A 23,343-nucleotide genomic window follows, 5' to 3' on the forward strand; every position below is an offset into this window, starting at 1 on the left:
CAGTGGAGTGGAGTGGAGTTTTACTGCGACAGTTAGCCTACTCTCACTTCTCTAGTTGGTTTTTCCATCTTGTGATTTTAACATTATAATTATAAAGTTAATGTTTGGGTAGATTATTTGTAAGTAAGTGTTTTAAGCCAATGTACAGAACGTTCCCCAGCCTCACATTAAAAACTACGCTGTGTACAAAAAAAGACCTAGTTTGCAAGAAAGCGTAAACATGAAGAGCAAACCCAAGAGATCTGGGGTTTGCATTTCCCCACAACTATCCAAAGTGCAGGTTTCTCTTTAGATGTCTTCCGCCTTCTGCATTTTTTGCATCCTTGTTCTCTTGATTTCGATGAAGTGAAGTACAGAGAGGAAAGATTTTGGCCTTCGTTAACAGCACAAAAGACACTGCACTGCCGCAAAATTAAGGTAAGATCTCAAACAAAATTACGAAATCAAATTTTATATTGTTAAATATAATTATTAGATTCAGTGTGACCGTTCTGAAACCATTTTTCCTTTGTTCCGTGCTAAAGTTCAACCTTAATGACGGATGCAGCTACTTGCCTTTCCAAATTTTGTAGATTGTCTGTCAACCTATATCTCCTCCTACATTCCTATATATCTTTGTATATAAATATATATATTTAGATAATGTTGAAACTGTTAAGTGTAGGAGCCTAAATGAAATGCTTTTTCTTAGATTGGAAGGACAAAAATGTGCTTAACCGTGTCACCAGACCTTTTTAATGTGTATACCTGATTATAGGGGTTAAAGAAGCTTTATGATCTCAGTTTACATTTATTACTCAGTCAGTGACATGAAATATACTGATAACATGTTTAAAAAAGACTTTTTGAATAGTTTTGGACATAGTTCTGTCACACATCAATTATTGCCAGATTGTAATTATTGTGTATATCCAAAGTAACCAAAATAAAAAGGAATAATTTGTTGTATTAAAATGAGAAACTGTTCAAATAAATTTTAAATATTTCACCTTGCTTGAAAGGAATTCTTAAACCTTGGAAAATCATGAATCGTCAAGGAATGCAGAGAGAGAGACAAAGAGTGATCAATAGTTTGTCAGTATTTTTTTGCGAATTTATTTGATTCAGTTTCCCTATTAGTAATAAAACTGCTCGACAAAATTATTGCTTTTTTGTAAACAGAGTTCCTATTTCTGATGCACGATCAGATACATTTTGGAACAGATCTAAAGCAAAGCATGTCAACATGCATTATTGATCCCGTTATTATTGATCAGAGCCAAAACATGCTAATTTGTTTTTTTTTTTAGTTTTTTTTTTTTTTTAAGTCTGAAGCAGGTTTAAATTTTATAATACAAGAGATAGAGAGAGGAAGGAAGTACAGAGGTTGGTGGTTAGGGATCACATGTTTCTTAGCAAAGTGCTCATCTCAAACAGAAGCCGTGTGTGGTATCTCTGAAACGCTTTCAAACCATGAACTAGAGTTAAATTCGTTTTGGTTTTTTTTTTTTAGTCTTGACAGAAATGTTCATATGTGTTTGTTATTTAGATCCAACATTAAGAATGAAGACCATCGTGTGGTTGGGGTTTGGTGAGTTTTACTTGTGAAAAATCACTAAATAAAATTTTAAAATGAAGGGTTAATGAGTTGCTAGTTACGTAGATCCAAAATATGTCCCTTATGTTTACGAGACTTTTTTAATCTGCCTAGGAAAATAGTTGTAGTTGTCTTTATACTCATCCCAAATGCCTACAGATTCCCTAAATTCAACCTGATAAATTGTCCTTAAACTTAATATTCACTGTATGAGTCTCCAATGCAAAGTAATCTTTGAATAATACACAGAGTTTGTAGTATCCACCTGTGATTATAGGATACTAAATTAAGTGTGCTTCATGAATGTGATCATCTCTCTTTAGTGCTGGGTACACTCTCTGCTGCAGGCAAAGTGATCCACACAAAAATAGGGCAGAGGCTCATCTTGGAGTGTGGCATGGACGACTACAAGAGGAGCCTTTCATGGCATCATGGAAATGTACTGATTATTAGTGTTGATGGGAAGACGGGCTTCAGTCGCAAAGGTAGTCATAAAAACACATAACAGCACAAGATATCATTTTAAAATCACTATTGTTGCCTAATATACTACATGTATTCTCCACATTAGGAAATGATGCCATTCACACAAGGTCAAGGATAAATGGCTTGAATCTGGAGATCTCTGGAGTGAAGAAAGAAGATGCCGGGGATTTCACTTGTAACGCGGACGGAAATTCTCACAAGCACACCCTTCTTGTGGTCTCAGGTCAGCAGCAGATCCGAAGAACATTGTATTTGCAGCATTGCATGGGGTTTACGTCATCAGGACAATTACAGTTGTTGATTAGAGAAAAGAGAGTGCATAGTAAATACTTGTCACCTTGATGGCTTTCATTGTATTGTTTTAAGTGAACGTTCTACCAATTTCACACCCTATTAGATAAATAATAGATTTAGAAATACATCAGTATTTGGTAATAGTCTTCGGAGTGACCTAGGAAAGAGTTTTACTAATAAGAATAACTTCAGCAAATATACTAATCAATTAAAGTAACTTTTGAAAAAATTTCAAGCCTAATATTATGCAAAAAAATTAAAGAACATTAAATACAAATCTCTTCTTACACACACACAGACAGTTTTTTTATATTTTAAGCCTTGAAGGAGTATTCCCGCATTTTACTATTGCAACCTCATAAAGTTCGGGGGCTCGGAAACAGACATATTTCTTTTTTAAAAATGGCCAATATCGAAGCAGCAGAGGCCAAAATATCCTGATTTTATTGTCCAATCTGGCTCAGGCCCCAGAAACACTGGGTCTTATATTTCCCTTGATACAACTTGATAACATCTCTCTCAACCTAGTAAACCTCCACATCTTTAAAACTCCCTTCCCCCAGTTTTTTCTCGCAAGCTTCCTGTTGAAAATTTGTAGTCTCCGAACCCAAGCTGAGAAATCATCAGGGTTATTCCTCAAACTTTAGCTCACTAATATACAACTATTTCCACAAGCTGAAAAGTGCTTTTTATGACAATTAAAATAAAAGTGTTACCATCTGTCAATCAATACGTAGTGTAATATGTTTTCATTTTACCCTTCCCATTACGTCATATGGGTGTGCTTGTTCCTAGGTTTGGATGAAATCCTTTGTCCAGCATACCCTACCCTTTCTCTTTTGAGATTCTCACTTTATCCTTTCTCCTGTCTGTTGTCCCACTCTGTGTCAGTCTCGGCCAGCCCCCTTGAGCTCCAGGTGGGCAGCAATGTTATGCTCCAATGTGAGGTAGAAGGTCTGAGCCCAGGCTCTGAAGTGCAATTGATGAGGCCAGATGGACGTCCACACACGGGGTCAAAGAAAGGTGAACTTAATGTAAACTACACAGATGAAGGGACCTGGGAGTGTACATTTTCCTATGGCACGGAGAAGTACAGTGAGAAACTAGACGTCAAAATTAAAGGTATGACACTAGCTTCTACCCAAGATCTTGCATATGCTTTTTACCAGTACAGAAGCTACCCATGTGGTCTGCCGGAAAATCAGGATATGCTGTGTTTGTTTTTTTTTTGCTTTTCAGAGCCCGCTTCAAAAACACCTATATCATCCCTAACCCCTACCCAAGGCTCAAATGTCTACCGTGACACATCCTGCCTCCACTGTACGTAATGCTTCTGTTTTTTTTTTTTTTGCATAAACCTTCTGACTGTGACCACATGTTGCTGAAAGTGATTCTTCACTGGATGTGTCACTGATTCATTACCCTTGCTTTCTGCCACGGTCTGTTTTCTTTGCTCAACCAGGCAGTACTGACACTGAGCCCAGTGTTGGTCAGCTCAGCTGGTGGTTGTGGGTTTTAGTTGGAGTTGGCTGCCTGGTTGTGGTTCTCCTGACGGTCTCTGTCATTGTTTTTTGCAAGAGGATCAGAAGAAAGAAGGTAAGTGATGAAAATCATCTAGGGAATTTTCATGTGATGCTCTGCAAATCTAAATCAGTAGGTGGTATGAAGGAGAATGGCTTGTTGGAGCAAGCAAAAAAAACTTATAATGTATTTTTTTTCCTTTATAGAAAAACATACAGAAGATGAAGAATGGCCAGCAGTCACTCATGCCCAAACAGTACTGCCAGTGTAGATGGTAAATGTTCTTAACGTGCTTCTATCTAGTGAAAAAAAATCCCTTTTATGCCTCCCCAGTAATCTGTGTTCACTTTAGAGATGCTTTCTAATACACCCTTTTCACTTTATATAAATGTCTGTTTGACCTTCATCTTCACTGTGCCTTTCACTGAGCACTTCGTTATTGTGTCGTAATTAGTGTGAAAACTTCTCCTCTCTCCTCTCTTTATCACAGCCCAACAGCTGCAGTAAAACCACAGCAAGGACGTCAGAAAGGGAAGCCATCAGCTCTCCCACCCCTGCTAATGGAGTGACATGAAAGACAGATGGAAGAAAGGACAGAGAAAAAGAAAAAAAATGAAAGAGAGAGTGAAAGGGAGGGAAAAGAGAGTAGATGGAGATAAAGAAAAAGAGAGCAAGCAAAAGAGAAACCCCAGTGTGAAAATGGCATGACTGTAAATTGGCTTTTGAATGCTCTTGATGAAAATAAAATCAAATGTAATGATGTGAGCACTTGGAAATTTTTCAACAAATATGACCATTGAACTGAATGTAAATAGACCCTTCCACTGCAAGAGATAAGAGCAACAGTCTGTTGTTATTTTTTACATTTATGCAGCATTTTAAAATGTTAACTATATCCCTACATACAGCAATGTCAACTTCCAGTGTATTGCTTTGCATCTTTAATAACATTCAACTGATTTAAATAAAGGTCTTTCTTGTGTTTCTGTGTATTTGATATATGTATATGTATACTCTTTATTTCTGAAGGTTGTAAATGAAAAGATTGGAGTGCTGTACTGAAATTGTATGTCTTTTTTCCTCTGACAATAAACTAAAAAGATACCCTAAAGCTGAATTTTAAAAATATATCTATACTCATATAATAGAACAGAGAAGCTTCTATCGATGATGAAATCCCAAACAGTAGGGCTGACTACTCAGGGTTGTCTGTGAATCCCCTGTGTTTGGATCATTTCAAAACAGTGATCTCCTGCACTGTGGCGAACGCCACCAGTAACAATAATAACCACTATATAGAGAGGTAACTACAAGCAATATATACACTGAATGGCTACTTCCAGAAAAAAGTGCCAACTATAAGTAGTATCAAAAAAGGGGTTTAAATTAATAAGAAAGGATTAATAACTTTTATGACCTTGTTCAACATAATATGACATCATATAAACATTATCTTTACTGTTTTGTGCCAAAACATGCTTTAAACCGTACCAACATTGGTTCCAAAAAACGGAATGCCCCACAACTGGTGCAGTATGATGCAGGTGTTAACACCAGTGGCGTGCTACATATTATGAAAAGCACCGTAAACACCTGTTTCACGCAGTAACACAAGGTCACCAACGGCATGCATTCATATTCACATGTGTTTAAGAGTGACAAATATTTGATGTCAAATTGTGTATTTTGTAACATAAACCTACTTTACGAAACTCCTATATGGTATACATGGTATTCCTAATCCTAATCTACAGTATGCAATCCATTTGGTTCACAACTGAGATGATGGGATCATAGTGGTGTCTGACTTCCTGTGTGTGTGTGTGTGTGTGTGTGTTTGAGTATGAAAGAGACAGCTGAAGCGCATACTAAATGTCAGAGCTGAAGTCATCGCTGCGCTGAGCACATCTCATGTGAGTACTCCGAAACGTACTGTATATATCCTCAGTGTCCTTCTTGATAGAAGCTGATTTAAGGGATTTTCTTACAGACAGAAGATACGTAAGTGAGGATAGAAATGTGTCCCTACGAGGGCATAAATGGCTGCTGCAAATACTGACAAATCTCTCTAACACTGCCGGAGATCCACTCTCATAGACCGAAACAGAGGGCCAAAGCCATAGCATACAAACCTGGTCTTGTCCGAGGCCACATTTTAAAAAGTCTTTTTCTTGGGCCACATATTGATTGTTTTGTCTTGGCCTTGTTCTGGTCTCGTCTTTGTTGGTCTTATTTTGCCGAAAAACACAACCAACAAATGATGTAAAATAATCACAAGAAATGATGAGCCAGAATATTTCCAGTGTTACTGCTGAGTGTCTTGTGATATTCTGATGGAAATTACATGAGAATAGGATCAAATTCAGTAATATTGAATGATTTTCTTGTTGTTTTTTCACTAGCCTTAAATAATTCACCAAACGTATCAGTCTCGATTTGACCCTCTGCGGGGCTTGTCTCAGACTTTACCGGTCTTTGTGTGAAATACCATACTAGAAATGCCTAAAATAGAATTTTCTGTTCCTCCATCTCCTAAAGTTAAAAGATCCAAGTTTATGCAATAACGGCTGCAGCATTTTGGTGATTTCGCAATCGTTAACACTGATGGGACGCTAAGTTTCTGCTAATCTTGCGCAAGTGGCACACAAACTAATTGTATTGCTCTGGAACAAATCTCTGGAAACATAAAAAGCATTAAACCCAGGAGGACATAAAACGTTTATGTTCTTTATGCTGCTCCTGTTAAACTGTTGATGTCAGCTGTTGCTAAGGGGAACAGCTTTATGGCCTGCAGACTGCCTGATATGAGAAATGATTGTTGCAGCTTTTAAAGACCAGTCATTTAAAAAAAAATTAAAATAATTCACTCTTGTTCAGCAGCATTTGAAAATAATGGTTACCAACATATAAAGTCTTTCTATTTTGAAATATTAAACCATATTTGTAAATATGTTATTCATACAAATAACACAAATATTGTATTATGTGCAAATATTATTCTGAAGAGCACAGAGTGCTCATTGGGATTTTAAACATTTACACATAATGGCTTTCTGTTTCTAACTTAAAGCAGCTTTAAAGAGATCAATCATGACAACTTGTTTTGTTTATGTATTTTTGGGACTGTAAAAATGAATGAGATCTAAACGGTGCCAGAAGTGACCGTTTACAAGTTTATGATATCGCTCATTATCTATTGAGTATATCAGCAGTGGGTCGAATGAACGCTCTTAATGTACATCGTACCTTAAGAAATGTGGTATATACTGTACCAGAACATTTATGCATGTGTGTTTGTTGCAGTCCAATCACGTTATATAGCGTATATAAACATAACATACCTCAAAAATTCAACGGGACGGGCGTCGAATTCTAAACAGTCGGAGCTTAATGCAGGCGTTTTCATTAATTGTGACAGAAATAACAGGTCTGTTTTCATCAAGTCTGCCACTGACGAAACATGAAGAATAACTAAGCTTCAAAACAAATTTAGAGCCAGGTCCACACTGTAACATGTCTTCTTTGTGTCGAACTTTCTGGCTCGCGTCTGCTTTCTTTTTTTGTCACTGTGCATGGGCAATCAAGCCGATTTTACCTCTGGGAATAAATAAAGTATATCTAAAAGGTAATTTTTCACAGCACACTCTTTTTTAACTTGTCATAGTAAGCATAGCACGGGTGCTACTGTTCCAGTAAGTGGAAGTGTCCCAGTAAGTCATGTGAGTGTGAGCACAGCATTGCACAATACTAGGACTCTAAAACTGAGGCAGCTACATGGGATTCAACCATCACTGGCTAATTTTTTACACCTGTGCTAGTCCTTCTGAGACATGTCGGAATATAAGAATTGCTAGATAACTTTATTACCTCGCAAAAGTAAAACCGGTTGGGTTGTGGAAAAGGCCTATTCTAAAACATATTTACCAAACGCTGTCATGTCTATCCGGTTTGTCTGAAATTGAACAAATGAAGGATTAGTATTCAAAGTTGTATTTTAAAAACAACTGTACACAATACTGCAATGTAAATAAGTAATATAAAGATGATTATAGGTTTATATTACTTATCAAAGTATTATAAAGCCTACTTTATATTACTTTGAATATATTACATTATAAAGTAATATAAAACACTCTCCAGCTTGAGATGAGCTAAACATGTGTTGCCACTGAATGTAACAGTCTGATTATCAGCAACCACTGACTCAAAGGATTTTGTATTTTACTAGGGCACCATAAATACAGGGAATGTTGCTATAATAGCAAAATCAAACATAATTAATTACAAAGCAAAATGAATGATCTATCAGGGTTGCAGAATCACATATTATACTACTGCGGTGGAAGTTGTCGGCACAGTATGACGCCTTACCCGCTCAATGCTAGGAGAAAGCAAATGCACCTGACACTTTCTACACAGGTGCTTTCATGGTTGAAGTTTTTGGGCATGGGCAGCCAGCTAACCTCTCCATGCTGTATTCACCACCAGATCTAGGCTGAACGCTGATCAGTTTAGAAGAAGTCACCTCGAAGTCTTATATTAAGTGATATTGTGCTGTTATTACTGAAACCATTTCGCTTTGTGTGTACTTTTAAATATGTATCCGTTTGTTTAAAAAACAAACGAAAAAAAACAAACTTTAAGCTTTCTTGTAAGCCAAATTAAATCATGGGAAATACATGTCCAGTATGGTCCATATGTAGTAAGACAGCGACATGTTTTTTTCGTTTTTTTTTTTTTTTATTGTGTTAGCTCCATCCTTCAGCACACTGGACTTGAAATAAAAGAATGACTACGAGGATAGAATGTTTACGCTCTCCTTTAATCTGGAATTGTAATAGTTTTATATACATGGTCCCACAATGTTAGAAGACTAAAATGCATTTAAGAGATTACAATAAAAAAAAAATGAAATAAAGTGATCATATTCAATATTTGTGGTGTACGGCTGAAGTCTGCGACCCACAGATATCAGCAGGCACTTGTTAACCGGTGATGTTCTGCCAGAACTATACTGCGGCATCGTCTCGTCTTGCCTGTTTTGGGGGCTTTTTGCCTTCAGCCTGCTCAGTGAGATTAAGTTTGGATGACTGTCTTGGCCGGTGAACAACATTTCCATGTTAGGCTATAAAAACTCATTGTTTGCCTTGTCTGCATGTTTAAGAAGAAAATTGTGCAAGTAAGAGTCATGATTCCGACACGGTCCATCCAATAACACCCCTAAAACTGGAAGTCACCACATTACGCTCAGCCAAAATAAAGTGCCACTGATTTACTGCTATTGTACTGCATTATAGTAAAGAGTAAAAGTCATTAGATTTATTAATTTCGCCTTCTTAGAGTTTAGTGGCAAGCAACAAGTCACTATTTCTGCCAACATTAACATTTAGAAGCTCCATGTGTATTTTTTTGTTCTCTGTAGGCAATTACCAAGCTGCGTTTCCATTACTCTGTTATGAAAATATAATGTCTATTTTGCATTGGGGGTGTTTTCGTATGAGAAAATGGGATTCCCTTTTCATGGCTATTACTCAGTACTATTTTTCATTGTTTGGCACACACACACACAGTCATTCAAAATGAAACTGAAATCTCTGAACCAGTGTACCTCCCTCCCGCTTCAATTTCCACTCGGGTTGTCATTCCATCAATGCAAAACAACAGGAACCAAATTCAGCTCAGAGTTTTATTGCAAACACTAACATTCGCTAAACCAAACCTTGGAGACACCTGGCACAAATTTGTGTCATATGTTGAATGCCTATCGGCAGCATTTGTTGGCTGAAAAAAGAGGTGCAACAATCGGCATGTTGATGTGTCAGTTTTCAGACCTCCAGACAGTCATCTGTGCTCAAACTACAGTTGCAAGCTGAACCACTGTTGCACATTTTATAGATTTTAAACAAATGTCTTTCCACAATCCTTCAAATTAAAATGATCTGATAGGGGATTTCCCATTCTGTAAACCCCCCTCATGTGTAGCTTCACTTCCACACAGGTTTAACTTCAGTTCAGTGCAGCTTCTGATGAGCGGAGTCAGTGTTTAAGTCAGACGCTTTAAACATTAAGCGATGAAATTCAATAGCCTACACTGTGACCGTGCTTGTCTGTATATGAATCTACTGGTGTCTATTTTAACATTCCTCCGTTCCCTACTGGCTGTGAAGAAATGCCCTTCTGATGGATTTCTAATGTAGGAGATGGGGTACATAATCTGCAGTCTTCATTCTGTGTGAAAATACGTTCTAAAGTTCATTTGAAGCAAATATAAGGCTTCAGCAGTTGACGTTAGTCGAGTGGGACTCTTCTAAAGATACAGTCTTTTTAGTACAGAATTCCCTCTCTTCGTTCCTTTGTCAGTGTTTTCTTGCTGAGCTGCAGCGGACGGGTAGTAACGCAAAGGGCGAATTTTGTACTAAAAGGGACTGTTAACGGTGGAAGTTAGATGCTTGATTTGACCAACTGCAGAGGCCTCTGATTAGCATCAGTCCAACTTTTGAATGCATTTTTATACATAACAAGGTCTGTAACCCCCCCCCCCCCCACCTTGTACATTGGTAGTGCATTAGGAAGCGATCTCTTCACTGCCAATATGGACAATAGGAACAGTTACAGCGGTGAAAAACTGTTTCAACGTGTGTATGGGCATGTGAGTGTTTTATTTGAGACAGACATCAAAATTTGAACTGGTTCTTCAATCTAATCTAATGGCAAATCTATGAATATTGTAGCTACTACATTAAAGCAGCAAAATAAATTTGAAAGCTTTCCAGAGTGTAGCCAGACAGAAGAAGACTTGTTTTTACACTTCTTTGGTGTAAAAAGGTGTTTTTTCTAAATGTTCTGTTGTATCACTTAAAGTAAAGAAGTGAGTGCAAATGTACTTTATGTCCAAATGCATTTGATGGGAAAGTTTTACCGCCGAACATATTATACTGACTCTATAATGTAGCACTGTAAGTGAATGTGCTACCGTGGTGCAAGAGTAAAGAAACGTTGATAGACGCTACAATATTGAAAACTGTTAGCATTTAGGATTGCAGGAAAACTTTTGTTATCTTGATTAATTACAGGAAATGCTTCATGTACAAGTATGTAGGCGCTGTGGAACTATACACCACTTTTTCCGTGGCAAACCAATGTCAGCATTAAACTCATTAGCTTAAACCTAAACACAACTTTACAGTTACAGTATGCCTGCTAGTCTCATGCTGAGCCATGATGCAGTTTTCCCCTGAAAACCTAAAAATAACTCTAATTCACACAAATCAGATTGCATTTCTCAGGAATAACTCACAAACATGGCTTGATGTTCCAACTGTTCTAACAACACGATTCATATTCTGTATGGGTTAAAATCTACGCTTCCTGTACCAAAATAAACATAACCTATTTTTCTGTTCTGATCAAATAATTATGCAGCAGCCTGCAAACAATATAGTGGCAGTAAAAAACTAGATAACTTACAAACCATTGACGTGAACAAATGATAGAGGTGAAGTGGTGAGTGGGAGGGACAGAAAAAGCAAACTTTTCTGTCTTCATCTACTGTTTCACAACTATGAGGCTTCAAAGGAGCTTGAATGAAGTTCCCCGAATGAACAGACACAATGACAAAATGTTTTTCAGTCATTGCGCAGAATGTCACTTGTTTCTGATTCTCAACCTTTTTCCACTGACATTTTGTTGATTTCTGAAACATCAGAACAGTCACAGACACTAAAACATACATTCCGTACAAGCTTGGTGCCCTCCCATCTTCAACTGCCTCGCTTAAATCTCACACTATACTCTAATTCAAAATGGTATAGGCTATAAAAACAAAGAAAGTCAGAAACAGAAAACAGAGATCGCATGGTGAGGGAAACCCTCTGTAGGAGAGAATGGGGGATGAGGAGACAAGAGATACATATGAAAAAGTGAATCACCCTTCATTCTTGATTGTGGCCCACACTTGTTGTCTTTTTTTCTTTCAGTAATGACAAGACGTGGTACACACGCCCTCGTTAGGTGTGTGACTAATGAGGGAGTCCTCACTTTCAGGTGTTTTCCATCAAAATCACAGCTCAAAAAAAAGAGAGAAAACAACACAGTGAAATTTGGACCTATTCTTTGTCACAGTTTACATCCAGATGTTCTTTAAGGAGAACATGCATTTACACAAGGCCTACAAGATGTAAATGTTTCAGTGTGGTAGCCATTAACTTGAACGTCTTGCTGTAAGGAGCAAACAAAACGCTTGTTTAATTTTGAGCTCAGAGGGAACAGAAGCAGGTGTGAACCCTTTATGAAGGCAGTACAGAGGCAGGCAGAGAAACCTCAGAGAGAAACATGAGAAGTGTGCGAGATGTTTGTTTTGTCCTTGTTGTGGTTCATGTCTCTAAACCACCTCAGCAGTGTGTTTTTACAGTTATAGTCCCTTGACTGATCCCTGTAGCTGCCATTAGTTAGCATGGGGCAAGCTGTCCTTAGATCACCTCATCACTGGATGGAAGAATTTGTATTTTGTTATTATGCTTAAAAATGGATTTTTCAGCATGGGGCAAGAAAAAAAATCTACTCAAATGAACCTTGACGCCCTCAATTCATTTGCATTTTAAATACTTAGTTCTCTCTACTTCGGACTGACTGAAGCCTGCGATTCTACAATATGTCTTATTTTGCAAACTTACTTTCGTGATTTTAAATATCAGTGAACAGATTTTTAAGTGGTTCATCAAGTTTTGCTGAAAAGAAACAAACAAAAATTAAATGCGTGCTGGAACATGGCTGCCAATCAAGTTCCATTTACATTCCTTTTCAGAAACTGTCAAATCATGCGATTGGTACGAAATGTGTCGGTGTTTATTAGAGGTTTTTTTCCTTCTCAGTGTTTAACTCCCATAATAATACTACATCAGCACAGTTATGTAGTTGATATTGTAACAGCAACAGTCCCTGCAGTGGGGTGCATTACTTAAGGATAACAATAAGCTGTAAGAGACAAACTCAGACAACAGTGAGAGCAGACAGAGATCCACAGATGTTATATTACTGCTGTATTGAGTGCAGACGAGACTCTACAGCAGGTTAGGAGCAGAGATAGGCACAAGCAGGTGTTTGGCTCCCATGCAGGTAGTCATGTACCCAGTAAGTAATAAGAGAATTACTATGTCTTGCAGAGTGTATTCTGAATTGTGTGCAGGGTGACTGACGATTGATTTTCTTCATCTCACCGAAACACTGAATGAAATGAGGAATGACACACAGATTTTTCATTGATCAAGACTCTAGGCCCATAAATGTAAAATGACTGTGTAGTGCTGCAAAAGCTAAATTTTGTTATAAAAAAACCCCATAAAATACAGGCTTTCATTTTTGATAAATTCATGGAGCAGGGTCCATTTAAAGTTATATCATAAGAAGCAGTTTAGTGCAGCACTACGTTTAGTTAGCGTTTTATTTACTAATAAATGTTGCCGGTCTCAGAGGTAAAACCTGCTAAATCTTCCATTTACGAGTTTGTTTGGTTCATTTGCTTGGTTGAATCTGATCAGTTTTGCGTATTATGATTAAATAGTAGTTCAAAACAAAAAAAACAAGAATTAGTTTAGATTAAAACATCACTGGGTGAAATTGTTCATCTCTTTGACCTGTGCAGACCGTTTGGTTGGTTTATCGTTGACAAACTGAGACAAGAATTTGATCAAACCCACAGGTCTTTATTTTAAATTCTCCCAAAGAGTCAAAAATGGGTTGCTGAATTACAGGGTGATTGTCAGAAATTAAACCCAAAAGGTTTGATGCGGCGCAAAAAACGGTGTCTTCGTGTGATATTCTGTGGCTTTAACGGAGCACTGTAACAGGCAGCTACTGATTGTTTTCTGTATGTCAGGTTATTAAACAAAATAAAAAAATAAAAAGGAAAAAATAAATTATGTAACCTTAAAGCTCTTCAAGGGGTAATTTAAGAGAAAAATACATTTTTTGTCTGTATGTATGTTATCTATGTATATAAGGTTGTTCTTAGTATTTGTATGTACGGAAGAGGAGTTTGACAACTGTTTTGAAAAGAGAGATTGTTTCTTTTGGATAATGTATTCTTTTTGTTTGCCAGCAGGTCACAAATTGTCCCTGCAGACTTTATACATAGTTAATATTCATTTATCTAGTTGTATGATGTGCGTAGCTCCCAGTGTTCACACAGCAGCGATTGCTTGCCTCCTAGAAGACATCGAAACATGTTAGAGACGGAAAAATTGTTTTTACAATGGTTGTATCTTCAAGATTTGAAGTCACCTGATATATTTATTTCACCATATATGTATACATTTGTATATATGTATATGTACATATATATGTATATATATATATTAAACTAACATGTTCCCATCTCTTTGTACAGCCTTCCCAGCAAGACAGTTTCCCCAAAACAATTTTTCCCTTAGCGCATTAAGAACTTGATCTGGGTGTTTCTTTTTAGGAAATGTTACCGTTTTTAATTTTTACTTATCAGCTGCCTTTGTGGAGATCTGGCCAGCAGTTCATGGCTTGAATTCTGATACACTAATTATGTATCTAAATCAGTACAATTATATGATCAAGGGAAAATCAACGGAACAATTATGATAAAGTAGGGCGTAAGCCAACCGTGTGGTATTTAGAAGGGGCTAAATATAGATAATGAGTCCAGAGAGACACTTCTCAAATTTTGTGTCACATGTTATCAGGCAGCAAGTCAAATGAAAATTTTAGCTAATTAAGATGAGTTGTTTATTTGTGTATCTGTTGGACAGATTAAAAAGTGAAAACGAGCATAGAAGATCAAAAATGCATTTTAATTCACTGATTAAATTACGGCACCATTACGCTGCCCAACTGATGGGTTTTGTTTCTGTTTCATCTAATATTATAATGCAGCGTATACATTTTTGTCCTATACAACACATAAAGCGATTAAGTGATAAACCGTTTTAAGATACAAAAGAGAAGTTTAGCGAGGAGATTTTGACCACCTCCTCTGTAACAACCAATCCAAGGTCATTATTCTGACTTTGGGTTTGATCAACAACTCCGTGTTTTTTTTTCCAGACCAATCAGTGGCAAGGGAGGTGCAACGGCACGTAAAAAGGATCGTTCGATAAATATTCAGCATTTCCTCCTGACTCCAGATCACTGTGCACAGAGGGACATTTCAGCACTTAATGACAGTTGTAAGTAGACTGGAATTTTTTTTTATTTTAGCTAAATATACATGTACTTCACAATATAAAAACATTTACTGCTGTAACCACCAAATATCAGTGTCAATTTTTTTTCTCCGACCTGATACTAATTTTGAATCATTAACCTGTGAGACCTCAGCAGGCCCAGTATGGCCGAAATGTCATAGTGAGTTTTATATATTCCTCTAATTACAGCTACAAGTCAAGATGTATGAATCAAAAGCACATACCGATCCTGAATGAAACTGAAAGAAATATTAAAATACTAAACATACCACATCATTTTGAAATTTCTTGTTACATTTGGTGTATTTCTGCTTTCTTGCTTTATGCTTTGTTGAAATTCCTAAATAGTTAAGCAGCGGGCAGCTGACAGGTACTAAATGGACTACCGCTATAAACACAATTTACAAATTATAAATGTAATTTATAATTACATTTCCTCTTTTATTGTTATTCTTACAATAAAAGAGGAAACTTTTTTTATATGGACCTTTAAATAAAATACGACAATTTGAGCAAAATAAAATGTAAAGATACCAGATTAAAATGTAGAGATACAAATGAACATCTAATTTCTCCTATTCTGGTTTTTCTGAAAAAGAGAAAAAGTTGGTCCAACAATTTTGATTCCTGCGCAAACTGCATAAGACGTAAACTATTTTTGTGTGTAACTTATTTAGGAGTGAATTTAAAACTCGTAAGACAATGTTGAAGTCAGTCCAGGCGCAGCCTAAACCAGGACTTTAAATAATGAAAACCAGACACACTTCAATCAGATTGTACTGCAATCCTATCAATTCCTATCGTGTGCTTTCCTTTTTCTTTTTCTCCTCACTCTCCTCCCCACCTTCACCTCTCCACTATGTTTGGCCCTCACCCCCACCTCCCCCTCCGTCTCTGCTTGTTGCTGAAGCTCTATCTTGAGCTACAGCTATGATCGTTGAACTTGGTTTCTGGGTTATGGCTCCACAGGTGCAGTGACTTTGAACGTCTGTTTAACATCAGTCTCACTCTGTCTCCGGTCTCCGCTCTTTTTTTTTTTTTCTTACAAACCCTGATCTCAGTTGAAATAAACAATGCAACATTATTTGTTTTCCATCAAATTCCATCTGACAGGTTGACATATATATCATATTCATGTGTTTACAGTCCTTGATGTTATATAGATATAGTTGACACATACATAAGCCATTTGCTTCGAGACATTTCTCCTTGAAACACATCACTTCAGATTTTGATGTTTAATGTTGCTTTTCTTGAGGCACTGACATGAGTTATGTGGCGAAAAAAAAGATTTTATTTTTTGATGTTTTCTTTCTGTACCTGTCAACCAGGTACCTTAACTCTCTTATATTTTAAGTGTGAGGCCTCAGACAGATGATTATAACATTTTATAGCCATGAGCAGAATTATATTGTGTTGTGATTAATGTTGGTATAAGTGCAATAAAAATTACTTTGTAACCTTAATAAATTTGAAATATTATCCTGATACTTTTATGTTGACAGCTTTAACACATTTTCACAGGACATTGCGTATCATTTGTGAAAAGATTTTGCCTCTAATGGTGAGACAGAAGTTTGCTGACAACTTTTTTTAAAGATAATTTTTTGGACATTTTATGCATTTATTGGATGGCTGACAGTGGAGAGATGACAGGAAATTAAGAGAGAGAGAGAGATGGGAAGTGACATGCAACAAAGGTGCCCACGGGTGGCCTCGAACCAGGAACACCGTGTTCATGGTCGGCGCTGTAGCTCCCTGGCCACCAGAGTTTCCCAGCTTTAATATTTTTATACCACAAAAATATTTGTCAGAACCTTGGACAAGCCTTCATAGGTACACGTTGTTGCAAAGCCTTGCTGTAATAGGAAAAAATACTCAAAAGACTCGATGTTATTAATTTCCTATTTTTATTAGTTTATATATTGCTTTGCTCATTCTTGTAATTTAAGTTAAGACCACTACAAATACTCCTTAAGAACTACAAGCAAACACTCACTGTGTCTCGTCACCTATTTATACAGAATAAGGCACTGAATCTTGATGCTACATTAATAAGCAGTGTTCCGCATCAACTTTTATGTAAAATTTTATTTATTCTTGAAGTAACATACGATCTACATCGCGACTCAAACTCCTAAGATCTGATAAGACATTAGTTTATCTTTTGCTCAATTATATATCACCTATATCTTTTCTTTTAAAGGGCGGAAATCGCTGTAAAAGCAGCATCAAAAGTCTTTGAAAAGATTTTTTGTGCACAATCACGACATACCGATACACCATAGAGAAAAGGGGGGGGCTGCGGAGAGATGAGGGAGTGCTACAGAGAAAAAGAGAAACATCTACCTTAAACCACAGTCTAGGTGTGATTTTAGTGCTGTGGTCTCTCTTTTTTTTTTTTTTTTGTCTTTTTAAGCGTGGAGAGATCCGTCTTTCGTGGAACAGGGGAGGAAGAGAGGGGGTGTGAGAGGCAGAGGGGGGAATGGAGGAGGGGGACGATTGGGATAAGAATCTGCACCTTAACTAAATCAAGGCCCACCACAACCCAGCATACGCTCTGTGTCTGTTCCCTCCAACATTTGTCTGTTTCTTTTCATCCGAAGCCCACCACAGGCCGCCTACTCTCAGCTCTCTGAACTCTTTTATTTTCTTAAATCTCTCTAAATCTGAGACCACCACAGACCCCTCTTTGCTTCCTGACGAGCGGTTTCACTGTGTGGCAAAAATGTTATATAAATACAAAATGATAAGATAAAGTAAGGATGTCTCTACAATATTTATTTACTGAAATGCTACTTTTCAAATAGCTACTTTTCTTAATTTGTCACTAAAATATTAAAGCGTTCAAACTCAATTACAAATTTATTAGGTACACCTGCATAATCTATTGCCAGCACCCCTGCAATAAATCCTTTCTTTATACCCTTTAATGTTTTCATTTACTCATTCTAGGTTGGCATCACCGACTAGGCTCTCAAAAGTGTAAAAAACAAAAAACAAAAAAGACCTCTCTGACATTGTAAACAGAAAAACAATGAAAACAATGTTAATGTTAGTTTAAGCTTCAAAGGTACAAACCATTTCAGGGTTTTTGAATTAGAATGCTGAATGCTAGAAAGACTGTAGGTGTACATAATAAACTAGCTCATACCTTCAAGACTCTGTTTCATCGATCCAATCTTGATCCATCAATTATAAATCATTTTTGGACCAGGTCTCCATACTTTGTCCACCCCTTTTCCCACTGTGCACGCTCTTAGTTGGCCAAAATGTAAATCAACATGGTCTGAAATCTATAGATATGCAGATGTCATACAGTTGTATTTATGTTCATGTCCAATGACCCCATTAATATACATTTTTTAACAGGATGCTTAAAGATTATTACAACTTGGATGACTAACAACTATTTGGAAATAAATTGGCTAAAAGAGAAACGATAGTAATTGGGTTTGAATCCAAAAACTCCCTAAAAAAAAAAAAAAAAAAAAAAACAACTTGAGTGTCATTGTGCATCATAAATTAAACTTTAGAAAGCTCAGTCACAGTGTGACCACATTTTCCACCTTAGAAGTATTGCTAAAGTCAGACAGTATCTTGCACTTGTCCGATGTAAGGAAATCGATTTAGGCTTTGGTCTTCTCTTCGCTTGACTATTTCAGTGCTCTTTTAACTGGATTACTAATGAAATCTAATGAAAAAGGCTTAAGCTTGTATCACAGGCACATGCCAAAGTCTGAACCCGAAACAAGTAAAAGAGAGCGGGCATACCCATTTTAACGTCTTTACATTGGCTCCCTCTTTCTTTTAGAATCAATTTTAACATTTTAGTTTTATTATATTTTTGTGTTGTAATTTTAATGTAAAGCACTTTTAGCTGCCTTGCATGTATGAAAGGTGACATATTAATAGAGTTTGTTATTATTATGATAAAGAATTTTTATAAGTATATTACCTGTATTTTTCTAAATTTCTTCAGACTTGTGACTGGGATGAAGAACTCAATTCAGTCCATCCTCATTCTCATCACTGTGCTCATCTCAACAACAGGTAAGATGCACTGATAGCTGATGGTTCATTCATTTTAACTCAGGGCAGGACTTTTTGGTTTTGCACATCAACACATGAAATCTTTCTCACTCTCTTAGGTGCTGATGAGGTGGTTTATGCTCAGGTGGGAGAGACAGTTACCCTAAAGGGTCCAGGGGTAACTTATCAACTTGAATATATGTACTGGAAGTTTGGTAACCAGAATGGCCCTCTACTTGCCTGGTGCAATCACCTTGGCGGAGAAAGGATCACTGAGGGTGAACAATGCACTAAGCTCTTTTAATTTTTACCATCAACTGATGAAACAGGTCTCTACATCGCAAATAAAGGTACTTTTGACGATGACAATCTTTTAATTCTTGCCTTGTAGATACAAAATGGAAAGATAAGTTGGCGTGGTCTGACAACTCGCTGATCATCAAAGACATCCAACAAGAAAACCTTGGGACATTTGTACGTGAAATAATTAAAAGTCAAACTTCCAACTTCTTTCTCATCACAGTGCTCAAACTCAACGGTAAGAGTAACAATGAGGTGACATGTTCAGTTCAGTCATGTCACATTCACCCTGATACATTTTCATTTAAAGGGGCTATTATACTTTTCACAAGAGCACTTTACATTCTAAACATACTCTACAGGCAGATGTGTTTTGTTCAAATCTAGTACAGGCTTTATGCAGCGTGTTGTGCAAAGTAAGTGTAATTCATGATTTTCAGTGTTCAGACCTTGTGATTTTGACTGTGGGTTTAACTTGTCAAGCTTTACAACATTTTGGCTTTTTAAAACCCAACAGACAAATGCATAAGACATGGAAGTCAAGCTAAAAACAAGGCTGTTTTCTTACTTACCAAGAGGTTGACATTTTGGGAAGTTTTTTAACAAACTGCAGCAGTATTTCTATCTTGCTCTCTTTCCACAATTCAAAAATAATTTTCATCATTTCCATTGTGTTTCCTTAATTTCTGCCCTAGTGAGTGTGAACCCGCCCTCTCCTCTGCTGCCTGGGGAAAATCTGTCTCTGGCCTGCAGCGTAGAGACGCCTCAGAATCTCGAGAAGCCCAAGATACACTGGCTGACTCCCTGGGGAGAGAATCTGGAAATGAGACAAGAAACCAGGAGAGTCACAAGCAAAGACAATGGCCAGTGGACCTGTGTAGTGACAGCTGATCAAAAAGAAAAACAGACGAAAGTTTCTGTTACAGTTTTGGGTGAGTTACTGTGCAGGTATGCATTTGTTCTACAGTAGCGTACCCTCATCCTGAAGATATGATTATTTCTCTTTTCTTACTTATTTAGACCTCTCCCCAGCTCCTTTACGTCCTCAGTATACGTCGAAATCCATGCCTCTCACCATCCCCTGTTCCATTCCTCCTCACATCTCCTGGGAACAAATCAAAGCAAAGGGCTTCCAGGAAGTTGTCTGGCAATTCTCCCCTAAATCGTCCTTGGGTCTCATTCATGATTCTGAAACGCAAAAGCTCTACGTCCTCTCTCTGGAACGACTGAGGTGGAACAAAACTGACCAACACAGAGAACTGAAACCTGTACAAGACCCCCAAAAAAGAAATCTGACTTTGACCAGAAAGCAAGGCAGAAAAGAAGACAGAGGAGATTACATGTGCATCATGAAATTTAAAAATGGTGTGACTCTGAGCAGGACCGTCCACGTAGAGGTGTTGCAAAGTAAGTCAAAACAAATTGCTTGGTACAAACCCAGCTCTGCGTAACACTCACATTTCACGAGAAATTTTGTTAGCTCGTTCTTTAGCTATCGCAGTGTCCTCAATTATCTTTTTGATGTCCAGTTTCTTTGCTTCTTCCTAATTGTCATTCATAACAGGTTGGAGACAGGCGTTTGTTTTCCACCTCTCTGCTTCTGCTCTCTTGTACCATACAAGTGTTTTCATCTCTCTGCTGCAGAGTTTATTTGAAAGTGTCCCTGGTGTGATGTGTGTCTCCTTCAGCGGCTAATACACTTGTCTAGCTCCACTTGTTTTAATAGGGTGTAAGGAGCTATCCCTCCCCCTGAAGAGCATGATAACACAATGAATTTTAATAGGACTATGTGTTTTGAGTATTTATGATGTAAAACCAAGATTTCTCATTTTTATCTGAACTATTATTTATCCAGGAACATTTCAAAGAAACGAGTCCACCGATCTGACAGATTAATTCAAAGCACGGGTATATCTAGCAAAAATGAGGCCCCTGATTTTCTTTTGGACTTTTGAATTTTCTTTTTTACTGTGATCCCACTGGAGTCCCCAGTTGTCTGTATAACTTCTTTAGGGCTGCAGCTTATGATTGTTTTCATCATCAAGATAGTGAGTAATGCATTCCTGTGCCTAAAGATATTCAATTTATTATCACACAAGTCTATGAAGACTAGCAAGCATTCTCATTTGATGATTTCAAATTTTTGTTTTTAAAAATAACTTGGATGATTAATCAACTATCAAAATAATTGCAGATTGGTTTTCTCTTAATTGACTGGTCGACTAATTGTTTCAGCTATCAATTTTCTTCAGGACTGTGTACTGTATATCATAACTGACTAATACTGTACCACTATGCTCCCATTACTTTCTTAAATAATTACTTTTTAACGTTATGTGCAATGTAGTTGTGACACAGGTGCTGTTATGTATTACTATATTTCCATTTATATTTTTAAAATATGTTTTATTATTATTAATATTTTTAAGAAGAATTTGCAAGTTTCTCAGGCTCATACATTTCCTATTCATTGCAACAGATGATTTTTTTTTCATGTCTTTGTTCTTTCTTTATTCCCTTCTTCTGTTCTGTCTCCAGTCATCCCATCCCCAGGAACAGACTTAATTTCTGGCCAGCCGCTCAACCTGACTTGCAGCCTCAGCCATCCACTGCCCTCTGACCTGCACCTGCAATGGTCCCCACCTAAACAATCGTCCCTGCCAAAATCTGATCATTACCAGGCCCATCTCACCATCCCGGAAGTGGGTACAGGAGATGGAGGAAATTGGGAGTGTTCGCTGTGGCAGGGCAAAACGCAGCTGACGTCAGCTTCGATAACTCTGAAGATCGGTGAGCACAGGAAGTGAGAGGAGAGCAGGAAATATGACATGGGCATGACCTTGTGGCCACAATCCTCTACGACAGAAACATGATTTTACTTGATGTGTTCTCTGTACTGTATACTGTTTGATGACTGTCTTTCTCTGTTGTATGCAGAACACAAACTGAGTGTGTGGATGCTGGTGATCATATGCAGTGTTGCAGTCATCGCAATCCTCCTCCTTATCCTCGTTTTCATCCTCTACCGACACAGACAAGTACAGTTAAACCATTCCTATATGTCTTTCGGTAAGATCACAATGGAGCATTTAGTATGGCAATAAAAGTTAGCTCTCTATCTCTCATTCTCTCTGTCTCTCTTTGTGGCATGTGACATTAGCGGAGGGTGAGACACCTCAGGCATCGACTCTGCCAATGCAAAAAGTACGTACTAACCATTTCCTGGACTGATGAAATGGCTCCAAACACACATTTACACTCACACTCACATTAGTACTGAAAGCAGAATAACACTTTTAGCCGTAAGATGTTTTATGAAGATACTCACATTAATGAAATAAACATCTACATTTTGCTTTTGTAGCTCTCTGTCTCTTTCCACAATTCAAACAGAAACCTGTGAATTTCTGTTTCAGCCCCAAACCCAAAGGATTCTATAGAACATAGTATCCCCCAGAGAGACGGTTTCAAGATGACATGGCAATCAACTGAATTTCTAGCCAGATAAGATGGATTTTCCTTTCATATCTACTAAACTGTGAACCTCTGTTAACTGTGCCACATGAAGATTTAAAGCAAAGTCAGTCATTGTTACTACTCTGTTATCCCATAAATGTATTTTACAGATTTATATATTAGCCATTTTGGATTGTTTTTGTATTTATAATGTAAGGGACCTTTTTGATTCACATAATTACTTTATGAAACTAATATTCCATTCAGTTACAGTTTTTGATTATTACTTTCGTTAACTGTTTATGTTATACTTGATTTAATTCATACTGTCTGATTTAGGTTTTTGTAGACTAATTGCCATCTCATGTATATTATTTTATGACGCTTCATAATACTGCATTGAAAGGCTTTTTAACTTGCTGCTATAAGTATGCTCACATTCATATTATATGTTCACAGACATTGATA

General features: G+C 37.2%; 2 protein-coding genes across 3 annotated transcripts; both read left to right on the plus strand.

Moving 5' to 3' along the window:
* Positions 1–63: 63 nt before the first annotated feature.
* Positions 64–4,969, plus strand: LOC120784115. Its single transcript, XM_040117609.1, has 9 exons — positions 64–417; positions 1,529–1,570; positions 1,900–2,061; positions 2,148–2,285; positions 3,248–3,478; positions 3,596–3,676; positions 3,819–3,952; positions 4,084–4,151; positions 4,368–4,969. Exons 2-9 carry the CDS (start codon positions 1,543–1,545, stop codon positions 4,444–4,446), a joined length of 921 nt encoding a protein of 306 aa, XP_039973543.1. The 5' UTR covers positions 64–417; positions 1,529–1,542; the 3' UTR covers positions 4,447–4,969.
* Positions 4,970–5,719: 750 nt separating this feature from the next.
* On the plus strand, positions 5,720–22,943 carry cd4-1 (CD4-1 molecule). Of its 2 annotated transcripts, XM_040117567.1 has the most exons (11): positions 5,720–5,790; positions 14,948–15,069; positions 19,070–19,140; positions 19,239–19,397; positions 19,511–19,657; positions 20,115–20,351; positions 20,440–20,826; positions 21,958–22,209; positions 22,357–22,457; positions 22,580–22,623; positions 22,836–22,943. In XM_040117567.1, exons 3-11 carry the CDS (start codon positions 19,083–19,085, stop codon positions 22,864–22,866), a joined length of 1,416 nt encoding a protein of 471 aa, XP_039973501.1. In that variant the 5' UTR covers positions 5,720–5,790; positions 14,948–15,069; positions 19,070–19,082; the 3' UTR covers positions 22,867–22,943. The 2 variants fall into 2 exon arrangements, with proteins under 2 accessions (XP_039973501.1, XP_039973500.1); XM_040117566.1 differs by having other exon boundaries at positions 22,580–22,886.
* The last annotated feature ends 400 nt before the right edge of the window (positions 22,944–23,343 follow it).

This window comes from Xiphias gladius, chromosome 22, assembly GCF_016859285.1.
Source record: "Xiphias gladius isolate SHS-SW01 ecotype Sanya breed wild chromosome 22, ASM1685928v1, whole genome shotgun sequence".
Taxonomy (NCBI): domain Eukaryota; kingdom Metazoa; phylum Chordata; class Actinopteri; order Istiophoriformes; family Xiphiidae; genus Xiphias; species Xiphias gladius.